The 17,122-nt window shown below is 39.6% G+C and overlaps 1 protein-coding gene across 3 annotated transcripts in view; it reads left to right on the top strand.

Moving 5' to 3' along the window:
- The window catches only part of tyk2 (tyrosine kinase 2), a 30,421-nt gene extending 13,669 nt beyond the window's left edge, over positions 1–16,752 (top strand). For all 3 annotated transcript variants that reach the window (XM_039685963.2, XM_039685960.2, XM_039685961.2), the window contains exons 10-24: positions 348–531; positions 701–819; positions 3,057–3,224; positions 3,298–3,385; positions 3,543–3,670; positions 7,639–7,774; positions 8,184–8,335; positions 8,411–8,561; positions 11,354–11,448; positions 11,531–11,723; positions 11,918–12,036; positions 12,141–12,313; positions 13,257–13,374; positions 15,619–15,729; positions 15,812–16,752. In XM_039685963.2, coding sequence (XP_039541897.2) covers positions 348–531; positions 701–819; positions 3,057–3,224; positions 3,298–3,385; positions 3,543–3,670; positions 7,639–7,774; positions 8,184–8,335; positions 8,411–8,561; positions 11,354–11,448; positions 11,531–11,723; positions 11,918–12,036; positions 12,141–12,313; positions 13,257–13,374; positions 15,619–15,729; positions 15,812–15,955 — 2,079 coding nt within the window. In that variant the 3' untranslated portion in view covers positions 15,956–16,752. The remainder of the gene's footprint in view (positions 1–347; positions 532–700; positions 820–3,056; positions 3,225–3,297; positions 3,386–3,542; positions 3,671–7,638; positions 7,775–8,183; positions 8,336–8,410; positions 8,562–11,353; positions 11,449–11,530; positions 11,724–11,917; positions 12,037–12,140; positions 12,314–13,256; positions 13,375–15,618; positions 15,730–15,811) is intronic.
- Positions 16,753–17,122: the final 370 nt, after the last annotated feature.

A 17,122-nucleotide genomic window follows, 5' to 3' on the forward strand; every position in this document is an offset into this window, starting at 1 on the left:
TTCCACGCCTCGCTCCACGCCTCATTCGCGCCGCAGGAATTTTTCGCGCGCGTAAAGCGTCTTTGCATTGACTGCTATTCGCGTCCGGTGTGAACGTAGCATAAGGCAGACTTCTCTCTGGTGACATATACAGGACTTCTTTTAATGCGATAAACCTTCACCCCTGCAAACTCGCGTTCATCTGCCTCCAATTCAACATCTCAAAATCCAATGCATAGAACCAAGTCTCTGGGCTACTTTTTTCTTTAAATAATCTCTTACACTCGCATGTCACAATACGGAAGAGAACATCTGTCGCTACTTCTGTTTCATCACTACTGATTTCTGCTCAACTTTAATTCTGGCAGGAAGGAGAAAGTCCAATATACAAACAGTTCCGAATTACACACAAAGGCTCCTTGTTCAAACTGGAAGGCTGGGATAAAGAGTTCCTCAGCATAAAGGAGCTCACCATGAGTTTAAAGACCTCCGTGCTAAAGTCTGAAGAAGACAGTTTCACTTTGAAGAAGTGCTGCCTGCCAAGACCAGGAGGTGAGTCGATGTGTGTGTGTGTGTGTGTGTTTTCAGCTTGGCAGCCTTTACAGTCAAACCTCTGAGTCACCCTGGAGTGAATTTCTGATTAGGAAAAATTCCACAGAGGTCTAATCAGTTGGTGAGTCATCCTGTTAACGTTTTTTTTTTTTTTATTGTTGCATTGCAGAGTTATCAAACCTTCTCGTAATGAGAAAGGGTGCAAACAGTTGCATTAAAACTGTCTCTGATTCCCTCAACCTGAGCCAACTGAGGTTTCATCAAATTAAGGACAAGGAGATTACAAAGGTATTGTATTGCACAATCAGTCGCCTACTAGTCGCTGAGCTCTACGACACCAAACCATTGATAAGAACATTTTCATGCATTCCACTTGGGCAGATTGTACTGATTGCACTGATAAAATGAAAACAGACACTTCCTTATATATCACATGTAGTTTGTCTTATTGTCAGCTATGCACTTTTGACCTGGAGGATCTGATATTTTAAAGCCCCCCTGAAATCAAAATCTAAGTTTTTTAGCTTTTAGTGTGAATATGTTAGGCTCAAGGTTATGAAACAAAACAAGGAGATATAAGCATTTAAAATGTGCAGTCTCTCACTTCTGCTAAAATCGATCACGGATTCGTATGACATCACCGCGGACTCTTCATCAGCTTCTGTCCAATCAAATGCTCACTAGAATCTAAAGCTCCGCCCCCTATGCTATAAATTCCACCTGGCCAAAGCGATAGGGGTTGGAGATGAGAGTTTGGTTGCTCAAACGCTCGTGTTTTATTCTGTTTTCCAACTAGATTGGTTAAGAATGAAATATCTAGAATTTATTCACATGTCTACTATTGAATCCAACGTTTCATCAGCGCTCGGATTCGCTTCCATGGTGCTGTCAAGTGCGACTTGCAATTTGTGAGGTAAACTAAACGCCATTGGCTATTTAAAAAAGGGGGAGGAGCCATTTAATATGTCCTGCCGTAGCTTCCTGTTACAATGGAAATTAAGTCAAAGCATCATAGAAAAGCTGCCGTTCCAAGGCACTTCAGTGGGCCTTTAATGAAACTTAATGAACAACCTTTACAACATATTTTTTTAGCATACAGTAATTAAAGGGTTACTCCACTTTTTTTTTTTTGGAAATAGGCTCATTTTACAACTCCCCCAGAGTTAAACAGTTGAGTTTTATCGTTTTTGAATGCATTCTGCCGATTTTGTAATATTTAGAAGAATATCGGGAACCAGACAGTTTCTGGTCTCATTGATTTCCATAGGAGGAAAAAAATATACTATGGAAGTCAATGAGACCAGAAGCTGTCTGGTTACTGATATACTTCTAAATATCAAAAAATCGGCTGAATACATTCGAAAACGGTAAAACTCGACTGTTTAACTCTGGGGGAGTTGTAAAATGAGCCTATTTCCAAAAAAAAAAAAAAGTGGAGTATCCCTTTAACAAAAGTACAGTTTAATTGGAAATATTTGAGTTATGTGTGGAAATAACTACAAAACAAAAGAGTAGTTATATGTGATTCTGCACATTACAAAAGAGAGCAATCAGAATCATTAATGTCGTTGAATATCAGGAACAGACAAATGTATTATTTTTAAAGTCACATAATGAAGTTCACTGATATGGTTAAATTGAAGACGACACAAGTCATGTTAAAGGAAGAAATAATCGACTTCTGAGAAATGTACAAAAAATGTTTCTGGAAATGCAGGGTGAGTATAGCTTGAGGGAACTTTACAAAGCTTAAAATAAGAACAACTCTAAAAAGTATGTGCATCACTATTTGTGGGGTGAGGTTGTGGAATGGTTTGGAGCAGGTGTTAAAATGTTGTACAAACATTAAACAGTTTAAAAAGTTTCATAAAAACACTTTATTAAAAGGATATGAAGAGGAACAGAGGTGAGTGTGGGTTATAATACTGATTGCATTGGGATATGTGAATATAGGGTGAAGGGTTGTTTGGTGCCAAATGTAAAAGTTGGTTTGGTGTTAAAAATTATGCTGTTTTTTTTTTATCTTGCTATGAATGTAAAATGATATATTTAGAGTTATATAAGGGGTGGGAAAAATAATAAGCTTCTGCTTCATCACGCTCCTTTTCAAACATGATATAATTATTGTTATAATACTTTATAGATATTGTTTTTTTTATATTGTAATTTTATATTTAATTTTTATATTGTATATAAAATTGTATTTTTATATATACAGTATTTTGTATTGTTTAAAATCAATCAAATAAATTAATAAAATAAATAAACTTTGCTCAAAAAATATATTGTATAATACACAATTTAAAAAAAAACTTAAATTAATAAAAATTATTTTTCACTGACATTGTTTCCAAGTACAGTAATTTTATTAGTGGCAGAATATTTACTTTTGTTAGAAATTACATCATGATTAAGGGATAGTTGTAATTTATTCTCAAATCTATGCAAATAGTTTTCATAAAAATATGGCTCATAAAATCCCTGTAATTGACGAAACACCCGTTGACTTTTTTTAATGGACACAGGAGCAGCATCTGGGACGAGGCACCAGGACCAACATTTACTCAGGCTGGCTGAAGATACACGGCTCACTGGAGGATGACCCCAACGAATACAATAACAATCACCGCAACGTAAAAGGCATCCGGGTCGTCCTAAAATTTCTGGACCAGAGCCACAAGGACATAGCGCTAGTAAGAGTTGTCTGGTTAGGAATGTATGATAAAAACAATAGCAAAAGCATGATGTTGTCTCATTTTTGTCTAGGCATTCTTTGAGACAGCTAGTCTCATGAGTCAGGTGTCACACTGTCATCTGGTCTTTGTGCATGGCGTTTCAGTCAAGGGATCTGAGAGTGAGTGGCGTGCCCTTTTTAACTTCCTCTTTAAAGGGCGCATGTGTCGTCAAAGCTGTTTTTTGGTTGAGCTCCTTTTTTATGCACAATCTGTACTTTTTTTTACCATCCGTCATACACATTATGTATCTGTTGACTGCACTTTTTATTTGAACAGACATCATGGTGGAGGAGTTTGTGGAGTTCGGCCCATTAGATGTGTTCCTGCACAGAGAGAAGGGTCGTGTCACTCCTCAGTGGAAGTTTACTGTTGCTAAACAGCTTGCCAGTGCTCTTTGCTATCTTGTGAGTGTTGAGTTCAATATGCGACTTTTAAAATGGAACAGCTTGCATTCATAATTGACAAAAATAAATCACTCTGGTTATTCGAAATTATTAGTCTGTGTTAGAAGAAATAACAGGAATATTATCTGATTTCACCACAAAACAAAAGAAAAAGAATGTGACCTATTTATCATAGGGATATTTATATAACAAAAAAATGAACGCATTTTGAAATTTTAAAATCATACGTTGAAAGTTTAAAATGATATCAGGTCATATTACTATTACTAAAATCATAACTTTCATGCGTTGAAAGTTTAAAATCATATCAGGTAATAATACTATGGAAGCTTGTTTCCACCACTGAATAATAAATACAAATAAAATAATAATAATTGCGACTTTTAACTCAATTCTGAGAAATAAAGTCGCAATTGCGTGATATAAAGTCGCAATTCTTTGAAATAAAGTCTCAATTGTGAGAAAAAAAGACAGAATTGTGAGCTGACTCACAATTGCGAGTTTACATCTCGCAATTCTGACTTTATTTCACGCAATTCAGACTTTATATCACGCAATTCTGTCTTTATATCTCGCGATTCTGACTTTATATCACGTAATTCTGACTTTATATCTCGCAATTCTGACTTTATATCTCGCAATTCTGACTTTATATCACGCAATTGCGACTTTATATCACACATTTCTGACTTTATTTCACGCAATTCAGACTTTATATCACGCAATTCTGACTTTATATCACGCAATTCTGACTTTATATCTCACGATTCTGACTTTATATCACGCAATTCTGTCTTTATATCTCGCGATTCTGACTTTATATCTCGCAATTCTGACTTTATATCACGCAATTGCGACTTTATATCACCCGATTCTGACTTTATATCTCGCAATTCTGACTTTATATCTCGCAATTGTGACTTTATATTGCGCAATTCTGACTTTTATAACACGCAATTCAGACTTTATATCACGCAATTCTGACTTTATATCACGCAATTCTGACTTTATATCTCACGATTCTGACTTTATATCACGCAATTCTGTCTTTATATCTCGCGATTCTGACTTTATATCTCGCAATTCTGACTTTATATCACGCAATTGCGACTTTATATCACCCGATTCTGACTTTATATCTCGCAATTCTGACTTTATATCTCGCAATTGTGACTTTATATTGCGCAATTCTGACTTTTATAACACGCAATTGCGACTTTATATCTCACAATTCTGACTTTATATCTCGCAATTGTTACTTTATATCTCGCGATTCTGACTTTATATCTCGCAATTGTTACTTTATATCTCGCGATTCTGACTTTATATCTCGCAATTCTGGCTTTATATCTCGCAATTGTTACTTTATATCTCGCGATTCTGACTTTATATCACGCAATTGTGACTTTATGTCTCGCAATTGTGACTTTTATAACACGCAATTGCGACTTTATATCACGCAATTCTGACTATATCACGCAATTCTGACTTTATATCACGCAATTCTGACTTTATATCACGCAATTCTGACTATATCACGCAATTCTGACTTTATGTCTCGCAATTCTGACTTTATATCACGCAATTCTGACTTTATATCACGCAATTCACCTTTGGCTAAGCCCCGCCCCCCTTAGTTACTGTTGCTATATCCGTCAAACTTCATCTGCGCTCTGCATGGCTTTATGCTGTAACAGCTCTTCCTGCTGAAATGTTATCAAACTTTTATAAAGCACTAAAAGCAGCAGATAAAGTGTCCAATAGAAGTAGGCAAAAGGGACTGCAATATGCGTTCGAAGGCTATATTCAAGACATACAGGTGAAACGCAAGAAACAACAAGGCATTCAAAATAGTGGCAAAAGCATAACGTTACCGGTCACAGTCAAAAATTGAACCACCGCATTTCCTACTAATCGAGACGGAGGCTGGGACTAACAATATCAGGGAGCAACACTGTTCATGCAAAGCTGGGTAGGTCTCTATTCACTTCTATAATCGTTATTACAAAACGGACTACACAAGTATAACGTTGTATTTATTAGCAGCGTGTGCTAGTGTGTTTCCCAACCCTGTTCCTGGCGGCACACCAACACTGCGCGTATTTTTTGTCTCCCTTATCAAACACACCTGATTCAACTCATCAGCTCATAATCAGATGGGTTAATGAGCTGATGAGTTGAATCAGGTGTGTTTTAGATTAGGGAGATAAAGAATATGCGCAGTGTTGGTGTGCCGCCAGGAACAGGGTTGGGAAACACTGTGCTAGCGTGTCAACAACCGGTGTGAGAACCGAAATCATAACCTAAAACATTATAAAACGGTCTAACTAGTATAACTTCACACTCACAGTAAGGTTAGAAGTAAAAAAGAGATGTGCTTGTTGATCTTTGCGGGGTTTAGCTGACTGAGGACATCCACACAGTTTCTAAAGACGACACTTGTCAGGATTTTACTTCGGTTTTGGGAAGGGAAAAAACGGACACCCCCCTCCAACCTCTCTGGGAAACGCGTATCTGTGTTACAAATGCCCGAGGCACAACGTTTAACCATATTTTGTATAAAACTATGACGGTAATAGCCTGCCGAGACCAAAAATATGAGACGCCTGTGTTGAAAGTCAATGGAGCGCTGTGAAAAAGTGTCGGAGTCTGTGTGGGAGCTCGTTCTTGGCTGCGCTGTGATTGGTCAATCTACATTCTAGGGTGTGGCTTAGCCAAAGGTGAATTATGACTTTATATCACGCTATTGCGACTTTATATCTCGCAATTCTGACTTTATATCTCGCAATTCTGACTTTATGTCACGCAATTCTGACTTTATATCTCGCAATTGCGACTTTATATCACGTAATTCTGACTTTATATCTCGCAATTGCGACTTTATATCACGTAATTCTGACTTTATATCTCGCAATTGCGACTTTATATCACGTAATTCTGACTTTATATCACGCAATTGCGACTTTATTTCACGTAATTCTGACTTTATATCTCGCGATTCTGACTTTATATCTCGCAATTCTGACTTTATATCACGCAATTGCGACTTTATATCACGCAATTCTGACTTTATATCTCGCAATTCTGACTTTATATCTCGTAATTCTGACTTTATATCACGTAATTCTGACTTTATATCTCGCGATTCTGACTTTATATCACGCGATTCTGACTTTATATCTCGCAATTCTGACTTTATATCTCGCAATTCTGACTTTATATCACGCAATTGCTACTTTATATCTCGCAATTCTGACTTTATATCACTCAATTGCTACTTTATATCTCGCAATTCTGACTTTATATCTCATGATTCTGACTTTTATAACACGCAATTGTGACTTTATATCACGCAATTCTGACTTTATATCACGCAATTCTATCTCGCAGTTGCGACTTTATATCGCGCAATTCTGACTTTATATCTTGCAATTCTGACTTTTATAACACGCAATTGCGACTTTATATCACGCAATTCTGACTTTATATCTCACAATTCTGAGAAATAAAGTCAGAATTGTGAGATAAAAAGTCGCAATTACCTTTTTTATTTTTCATTCTTTGGTGTAAACAAGCTTCCATATATTACACCTCTAAATCAAAAGAGAAAAAAATCTTAGCAAAAGAAATAGTTTTAAGCATAAATAAAGTCTGTTTTAAGGACATTTGTGCATTGTACGTCAACATGCTTTTTAACATATTTTCTAGTTTAAAATGTTCATTTGTAAGCCTTTTAAGAAATTACAGACACTACACGTCAAAATCACATGAAAAATTGTTTTTTATGAAATTGTGTTTGCATTAAGGAAACTTATTATTAAGTATATATAAGTATATAATATATAATATAATAATATTATTTCATAACATTTTTGCATTGTATGGTTATTGATCAGTCCAGTGAACATCGCTGTAATGTAAATGAAGTTTTTTTTTGTGAGATTGACCCATCACATTGTCCTTCACAGGAGACAAAGAGTTTGGTCCATGGTAATGTGTGTGGCAAGAATATTCTGGTGGTCAGGAAGGGTTTGGAGGAGGGCTCGTCCCCGTTTGTGAAGCTCAGTGACCCAGGCATTTCTCTCTCGGCTCTGTCTCGTGGAGGTAACCAAGAACTGTTGTTATTCACACAATACATCAAGTTGAGTACATCCTGTCCTTCTCTATCTGTGTCATTTTTCTAGTTACTTTGCTCCGTTTGTCACTACTGTTTACTTCATCAGATTCTCTCATGGTTTATAGAACAGGAAGCTACAAACCAACCACTTCCTAATGGTGATGCTAACTTCCTTTAGTCTAGCACGTTTTTGAATGTCAAGGATGATCACATTAACAGCATTGAAGCTGCTGTCCAGAAGTATTAAACGTTCATGCCATCCTAGCAATGCATTAGCAACACATTAAACCCACCCACCTCATAATAAGATCATAATGGCAGGGTTTGCAGAGGAAAGAACCGCTCACTTTTACTCCAGAACATGCCTGTGTCTGATATGTGTGTTTTTATGTGCAGAGCGTGTGGAGAGAATCCCGTGGATTGCCCCGGAGTGTATCCCCGACGGGGCTCGTATAGGAAGCGCTGCCGACCAGTGGAGCTTTGGAGCAACTCTGTTGGAAATCTGCAACAACGGAGATCTTCCTATCAGTGGCAGCACACTGCCTGAGGTACGGCTTCCTCTAGCTGCGTACCTGACAACCCACACTCTCAACGCTTGCTCACATGCTCTCCTCTGTCTACAGAAAGAGCGATTCTATGAGACGCAGAGTCGCCTGGCGGTGCCGTCATCTCAAGAGCTGGCCACCTTCATCAGCATGTGTCTGACCTACGACTCTGCCGCACGGCCGTCATTCCGGACCATTCTGAGAGAGCTAACTGAGATTCAGATTAAAAGTGAGGTTTTTTTTACGCCACTCAATTAGCGCTCTTGGCCATCTATAGAGAAGACACTAAAGCCACTAATCCTGAGTGGTTACATCACTACACGCATTCTACTAGTCAGACAGTTTGTAATCATGCTGTGCATTTCCAAGCTAAAGTGGAAATTTAACTGGAACCGTTCGCCCAGACGGAGAAAACGCGAGATAGTCCTCACTGCAGAACATGAAATCCAGGGGGAGGAGTTGGATTCCTCCCACCATACATATAATCCTACCCATCTCCGCCCCCTGACCCTAACCACACCCCTAATCCTACCCATCTCCGCCCCCTGACCCTAACCACACCCCTAACCCTACCCATCTCTGCCCCCTGACCCTAACCGCACCCCTAACCCTACCCATCTCTGCCCCCTGACCCTAACCCCACCCCTAACCCTACCCATCTCTGCCCCCTGACCCTAACCCCACCCCTAACCCTACCCATCTCTGCCCCCTGACCCTAACCCCACCCCTAACCCTACCCATCTCTGCCCCCTGACCCTAACCCCACCCCTAACCCTACCCATCTCTTCCCCCTGACCCTAACCCCACCCCTAACCCTACCCATCTCTGCCCCCTGACCCTAACCCCACCCCTAACCCTACCCATCTCTTCCCCCTGACCCTAACCCCACCCCTAACCCTACCCAACTCTGCCCCCTGACCCTAACCCCACCCCTAACCCTACCCATCTCTGCCCCCTGATCCCTAACCACACCCCTAACCCTACCCATCTCTTCCCCCTGACCCTAACCCCACCCCTAACCCTACCCATCTCTGCCCCCTGACCCTAACCCCACCCCTAACCCTACCCATCTCTGCCCCCTGACCCTAACCCCACCCCTAACCCTACCCATCTCTTCCCCCTGACCCTAACCCCACCCCTAACCCTACCCAACTCTGCCCCCTGACCCTAACCCCACCCCTAACCCTACCCATCTCTGCCCCCTGATCCCTAACCACACCCCTAACCCTACCCATCTCTGCCCCCTGACCCTAACCCCACCCCTAACCCTACCCATCTCTGCCCCCTGACCCTAACCCCACCCCTAACCCTACCCATCTCTGCCCCCTGACCCTAACCCCACCCCTAACCCTACCCATCTCTTCCCCCTGACCCTAACTCCACCCCTAACCCTACCCAACTCTGCCCCCTGACCCTAACCCCACCCCTAACCCTACCCATCTCTGCCCCCTGATCCCTAACCACACCCCTAACCCTACCCATCTCTGCCCCCTGATCCCTAACCACACCCCTAACCCTACCCATCTCTGCCCCCTGACCCTAACCCCACCCCTAACCCTACCCATCTCTGCCCCCTGATCCCTAACCACACCCCTAACCCTACCCATCTCTGCCCCCTGATCCCTAACCACACCCCTAACCCTACCCATCTCTGCCCCCTGATCCCTAACCACACCCCTAACCCTACCCAACTCTGCCCCCTGACCCTAACCCCACCCCTAACCCTACCCATCTCTGCCCCCTGATCCCTAACCACACCCCTAACCCTACCCATCTCTGCCCCCTGATCCCTAACCACACCCCTAACCCTACCCATCTCTGCCCCCTGATCCTTAACCCCACCCCTAACCCTACCCATCTCTGCCCCCTGACCCTAACCCCACCCCTAACCCTACCCATCTCTGCCCCCTGATCCCTAACCACACCCCTAATCCTACCCATCTCCGCCCCTTAGATCTGATCCAACTCCGCCTCCTGGATCTCGTGTACTGCAATGAGGTGCTACTGGAAAAAGCGGCTAAAGATGGTGCTGGATAGTTCACCCAAAAATTAGAAATGACCTATGGCTAAGCCACGCCCTCAAACGCGTTGAGCCAATCACAGTGCACAGCTAACCCAATACACTCAGACATTCTCTGCTTCCACGTCAGTGAAATGTATTGCAGTTAGTCAGTTTTCATTAATTTTTCATTTCATTTTAAGTTTAAAATTCCGACATTAGGTTCCCGAGAGGCTGGGTAACGAATACTAACGATACTCGGTTTATCACGTTTACACTCTGCCCTTTACCTGTTTAACCTTGAGCTGAAGCTTTTCATCAACCTTCCCAACAATAAAATTATTAATATAACCCTCTAATGCATAGTTAAGGCCCTTTAGGTGACTTCGAGATGATGTATAATCTTTCTGTCTCCAAATCACCAATTGCCTCCTGTCAAACTCAAGTATAGTATTTTTAAAAAAAGTTAGGCCAATACAATATTTTGTTAAGTTGTTGTTGGAGCCTAGATATTATTATAGTAATGTTAATTAAAAGAAGAAATATATTAAAATAAGACAACATTTTAACTAAAACAGTTATTCCGAACAAAAGATCAGTTAAAAGGAGCATTTCTGGTTTTCGACCCAGTGTGTCCAAAAAGTTAATTTTTAAAACCAAGAATTTTAATTTCAGTGCATTACTGTTTTAGTATCAGCTGATATCACTTTTTTTTTCTGATTAAAACGTTTTCTATTCCATGTTACGAAAGGACTAAACAATACATTCAAATGTTAATGTCTTTGAAGCATGAAAAATGTAATCTGGAACTGATTTTTTTGTTGTTGTAAAGAATATTGATTTATATTGTCAGCCATATTATTGTTTATCAAGCATAATCAGTATCGACCAAAATGTAGATGTTGATGCATCCCTAGTTTTATAGTATTTATATCGTAAAAATGCCATGTTAAATAAAATGTAAAAAAAAAAGATTTTGTTTGCGACTTCAGAAATGTTTATGCTATTCTCTTCCTCAAAAGATCCAGACATTTCATCTGAATGCGAGTCACTTCCAGACAGAGACCCCAGCGTCTTTTACAAACGTTACCTAAAGAAGATCAGGGATCTGGGAGAGGTCAGTTTACGGTTTCTGTGTTCAGAATCAGATCTTTACGTCATGTTGCAGTTTCGTATAATACTGTGTGACCTGCTTACAGGGACATTTTGGAAAGGTGATGCTGTACGTCTATGACCCTGCCAATGATGGAACAGGAGAATATGTGGCAGTGAAGGCCTTGAAACAAGAGACTGGAAGTAACCTTCACGATTCCTGGATGAAGGAGATCGAAATACTCAAGTCACTTTACCACGAGAATATTGTCAGATACAAGGGGTGTTGTACTGAACTGGGTGAGCAAAACTACTAATATGAATGCTTCAAATTCTAGGAAAATGGACTGATTTTTGTGTCTAATAAAACCCTCTCTTGAATAACACTGATTATAACAAGCAGCAAATCGGTGATTCAATAGGAAATATGTCATCTACTCATGCAAAATGTGATGCCACACTCATAGTGTAGCACATGTGGTATTTTGTTTTAGGTGGACAGGTGGTACAATTAATCATGGAGTATCTTCCACTGGGAAGCCTCAGAGAGTACCTGCCTAAACATCGGTTGGGAATCGCACAAAGTCTCCTGTTTGCACGACAGATCTGTTTGGTGAGGAATTCAGACCCATTAAAGTCATACTGAAGCTAACTGATAGTCCTCCTCACTCTTCTAAATTGTCCCGTATTGTCCAATCTGGACTCCTGAACCTGCAGGGGATGAACTATCTCCACACCCAGCGGTACGTCCACCGGGATTTGGCAGCACGGAATGTTTTGGTGGAGAATGAAGGTGTGGTTAAAATCGGGGACTTTGGCTTGACAAAGTACATTCCCGAAGGAGAGATCTACTATCGCGTTCGTGAGGACGGAGACAGTCCTGTGTTCTGGTAAGCAGTGATTGCTAGAGGCTTGGGGAGATGGATAATGTTCTCTAATGTGATAACATCTTGGAGAATGCTTTTATCAATAAAACATGGTCTGTTAATGGATTTTATTGACGTTATTAGACATAATGTGGTGTCGCGCAGTGAAAGCTTAAGTATGTTTGATATCGATCGACACAGAAAATAGGCCACAGAAAATAAAATAATTGAATAAGAACTTTTTTTTCTTTGGGGCACACAAGGTTTATCTGTGGACTTTGGAATGTTAAAGTCTTCCTGTAGTCAATAACTGTATCCCTTAAAACTCATCTTTAATCACCAAATTGACATATTGACAATAAACCTTGAATTCCTTGAAAAAAAGAAATATTAAAGGGATAGTTCACCCAAAAATGAAAATTCTGTCAGTATTTACTCACCCTCATGTTGTTCCAACCCCGTAAGACCTTCGTTCATCTTCGGAACATGAATTAAGATATTTTTTGACAAAATCTGAGAGCTGGATCACTCCTGCATAGTAGTCCATAGGCTTCTTGAGGGATTGAAACTTGCCGGCCTCGAAAAGTTATTAAAGACATCGTTAAAATAGTCCAAGTGACTACAGTGGCTCAATCTTAACTTTATCAAACAACGAGAATACTTTTTTTGTGCACAAAAACAAACATAAATAACGACTTTATTTCAACTATTGACGACGGAACTTGTGACCATTTGTCTAACAATGCTTTCGGGAAACGCACCCCTGATTGGTTACGAGGTAGTTTGTGACGTCAGAAACACCAGCAATTTCAAATGCCGTTTTTGAGGTTCACTGCAGTTTTAAGGAGAAAATACTCGCATAAAAAAAACTTAAATTAATTTAAATTCACTTTGACTTTAAATTCATCTCTGAGCTTAAAACAAACGGAGCAGTTATTCCAAAACATGTAATTTCTTGGCTTTTTAGGTATGCCATCGAGTGCCTGAAGGATAGCAAGTTTTCCTTTGCCTCTGATGTTTGGTCTTTTGCTGTGACCCTCTATGAGATTTTGACCAACTGTAATCATCGCCAAAGCCCTCCTTCGGTAAGTCTCGGTTTTATGTTTTGTATTGTATTAAAAGTGCAATCATGTTCAGTTTTACATAAAGAAATGAATGTCACAGTTTCCAAATACAGTACTGTTCAAAAGTAAGTTTGGGGTCGGTAGAATGTTTTTATGTTTTTGTAAAAAGTTTAAAAAAAAAAAAAAGCCTGCATTTATTTGATCAAAGATACAATAAAAACTGTAATGTTGTGAACTATTATTACAATTTAAAATAATTGTTTTCTATTTTAATATATTTTGAAATGTAATTTATTTGTGTGATCAAAGCTGAATTTTCAGCATTATTACTCCAGTCTTCAGTGTCACGTGATCCTTCAGAAACCACTCTAATATGATGATTTGCTCCTCAAGAAACAATATTAAAATTGTACTTTTATTGACGTGTATAGTATGAGACACAGAAAAAAATAGGGATGCACTGTTAAGAACATTTTGCCCCATACCGATAATTCTTTATATGTTAAAGCAGATAACAGACATTGACATTGATAGTCTGGCGTTATAATTTATTTGCTTTTGGTGTACTGTGGAGTGGGTAAAACTGTATTTAATGGCAGGCTAGCAGCTACCGTTGACTCCAAGTGGGTAATCCATCAGCCGGAAGTTGAAGCCTCGCGGGAGCCGCCATTGTAGCAGAACTTAAAGGGATAGTTCACTTTGAAATTAATTTTTGATATGTTTTAGCTTACCTCAAGGGCATCCAAGATGTAGGCGTCTTTGTTTCCACAGTATTTTCAATTTTGACATTTTTCAGTCAAACCGTCGTTGTCTATCAGTCATACACTGGGGGCTAAGGGGGTCCACCTCAAAGAGCATGCACAGAGAAGTCCAAATTAAACATGATTTAATGACTCGTGAATGCAAGTACACATTGATGGCCTAAGACACGAAACGAGCGGTTTGTGTGAGAAAACGAACAGTATTTATATCGTTTTTACCTCGTTTAATCACAGTGACGTCCAAGTGATCTGAATCAGTTGTGCAATCTCCAACTGAACCGAACTGAATCAGGTCAATGTTACGCCGGAAGTGATCGCTCGCGTGTGACGTCACTCAATATTTACACGTAGATTTCGGAAGTTTTACCTTTTACTAAACATATTTAGATATACCAAAATCGTCTTCCATTGCGGTTTCCCGTATATCTAAATATGTTTAGTGAAAGGTAAAACTTCCGAAATCTCTGTATAAACAAAGAGTGACGTAGGCGCGCAATCGATCACTCTGCCGTCAGATCATTTTGTCATGGCTATGATTACAAGAGGTAAAAACGGTATAAATACTGTTCGTTTCCTCACACAAACCGCTCGTTTCGTGTCTTAGGCCATCAATGTGTACTTACATTTACGAGTCATTAAATCATGTTTAATTTGGACTTCTCTGTGCATGCTCTTTGAGGTGGACCCCCTTAGCCTCCAGTGTATGACTGATAGACAACAACGGTTTGACTGAAAAATGTCAAAATTGAAAATACTGTTGAAACAAAGACACCTACATCTTGGATGCCCTTGAGGTAAGCTAAAACATATCAAAAATTAATTTCAAAGTGAACCATTCCTTTAACCTGCTGTTAGCATCCCATTGACTCCCATTCATTTTGGCGTCACTTTGATGAATAATAACTTTACATCTGAGGCCTCCATTTGTCCATTATTTATTTCTAAAGAAACACAACAATGTATAAAAGGCTCCATTACCTTGTATCTTACATTATGGCCCCGTAGAAGCAGTTTTTATAAAAAAAATAGGCTAACGATTGCGTCACAATCACAAATCATCACAAATGACCTTATAGACAGGAGGAGAAGCTCGCAGGCAATCGGGGGACGTGGAGGCATAAAGTCCGATAAAGTCGAGGGAGAAGCCCATAGAGAGTCATAAAGTTGCTTCTGCTGCTAGCTCATGGACAGCTAATACTCACTCTCTCCGTCCCTGTGAGACAGCTACTAGAAGACATACAGGTTGCTCACGTGACAGGCTCAGTTTGAGCCTGCGCCGTACGCCTGGCGATCAGCTTCAATTTTCTCTGTTGAAATCAATTGGGTCTCTGTGCCCAGTTCTTTTACTGTCTGTGGTTGACTCGTGCTAGCCTAGCACCGACGAACTATAAAAATGGAACGACTGGATGAAAATTTGAAACCTGCCTCAACTGATAAATGACACTAAGGCTAACTTGGAAATGTTCTGACCCCCCTCCCACCCTTCTGACTTTGTTTTCCATAGAAATTCTTTGAGATGATGGGATTGGTCCATGGTCAGATGACTGTGGTTAAACTTATTAGCCTCCTGGAGAAAAACGAGAGATTGCCGTGCCCTCGAGACTGTCCCCGTGAGGTAGTGTGAAACTAAGCGGCACATATATTCATAAATACAAAAATTCGTCATCACAGCTTCATTGCCTGAATCCTTATTGCAGGTTTACTTACTGATGGAGCAATGCTGGGACTTCAACCCTGGGCAGCGTCCATCATTCAAATTCCTGGCCGATTCTTTTGACGAAATCCTGGGAACATACAAACTGCAACCGTCTGTGCAGCTCGCTCAGCTTAACCAAAGCTGACCTCTCTCTCTCTCTCTCTCTCTCTCTCTCTCTCTCTGCTGCTGCTCTCACAGCCTGCAACCACAGCACTTCACTGTGAGCCTGACCACACTTGGCTGTTTATGTCATTATTTTAAGAAAAGAGGATGTTTAAGGAAACCCACATACTATACCTCTTTTTCCACCAAAACTTCATGCTGGAGTCAGCGCTCGGATCTGCAAACCTCCCCGGTGAGGTGAAAAGTGATATAAAACTGTACACAGATATTTATTTCAGATTGAATGGGGAAAACAAAGTGCTTAGCACAACTGCATGAGAAAAAATAGCAACAGTGTTTGTCAACTATTTTATATATATACGGAGGGGCTTGTTTATTTTGTGTAGGGATGTGCTTGTTTGGGTGTCAGTTTTAAATATCAAGTGTTTCTCTGAAATCGCTTACTGCACCTTTGTCTTGCTGTTAAACCGTAACCAAAGAATGCATAGATGTGAACATTATTCATTCCTTAATCAAGGTAACTTTATCGTGTAAATACTCCTTTATCGAGGAATGTTTGAATGTTTTATTGGGGGTAAGCAAAGACTATGACTTTTGGAAGACCTTAAGAAAATGAATTTAGATGTTTACAGTATGATATAAATGCCGCTTTGAATGTTTTTCTTTTTTATTTATATATTTTCTTATATTTTTAATGTGCAATTCTACTCATGTTTTATGGTCTTTTGTACACCATCTTGTGTGAAATGCTATTGTCTTAATTGTCCCACTGAATGTATCTATAAAAACTATTTTAATAAATGTAATTATTGTTGACAATTTTTGAAAGTTTATACCAAATTAAAAATTTGGAGATGCATCTTGCTTTTTATAACTGGATCCTTTTAGATGTTCATTCATGATGAGTCATTCAAATTGATCTATTTTGTAAATGCCTGCTGATCTTGTGAAGGATTCCTCCATGAATAAGTTTTTTTTTTCTTCTTCACAGACTGTGAAGAATATTATCACAGTGTGAATCACAGTGTTTTTTTTTTCTTCCTGATATCACAATATGGAAAATATTTATATATTAATATTTTTTATAATATTAACTGTATATACAAAATATTTCTATTAGTACTGGCTGCAGACAAAGTCTTAATTGTTGGAGATTTTAATATCCATGTATGCATCTATACATCTCTAT

This window comes from Pimephales promelas, chromosome 3 (genome assembly GCF_988280905.1).
Source record: "Pimephales promelas chromosome 3, fPimPro1.hap1.1, whole genome shotgun sequence".
Lineage (NCBI taxonomy): Eukaryota > Metazoa > Chordata > Actinopteri > Cypriniformes > Leuciscidae > Pimephales > Pimephales promelas.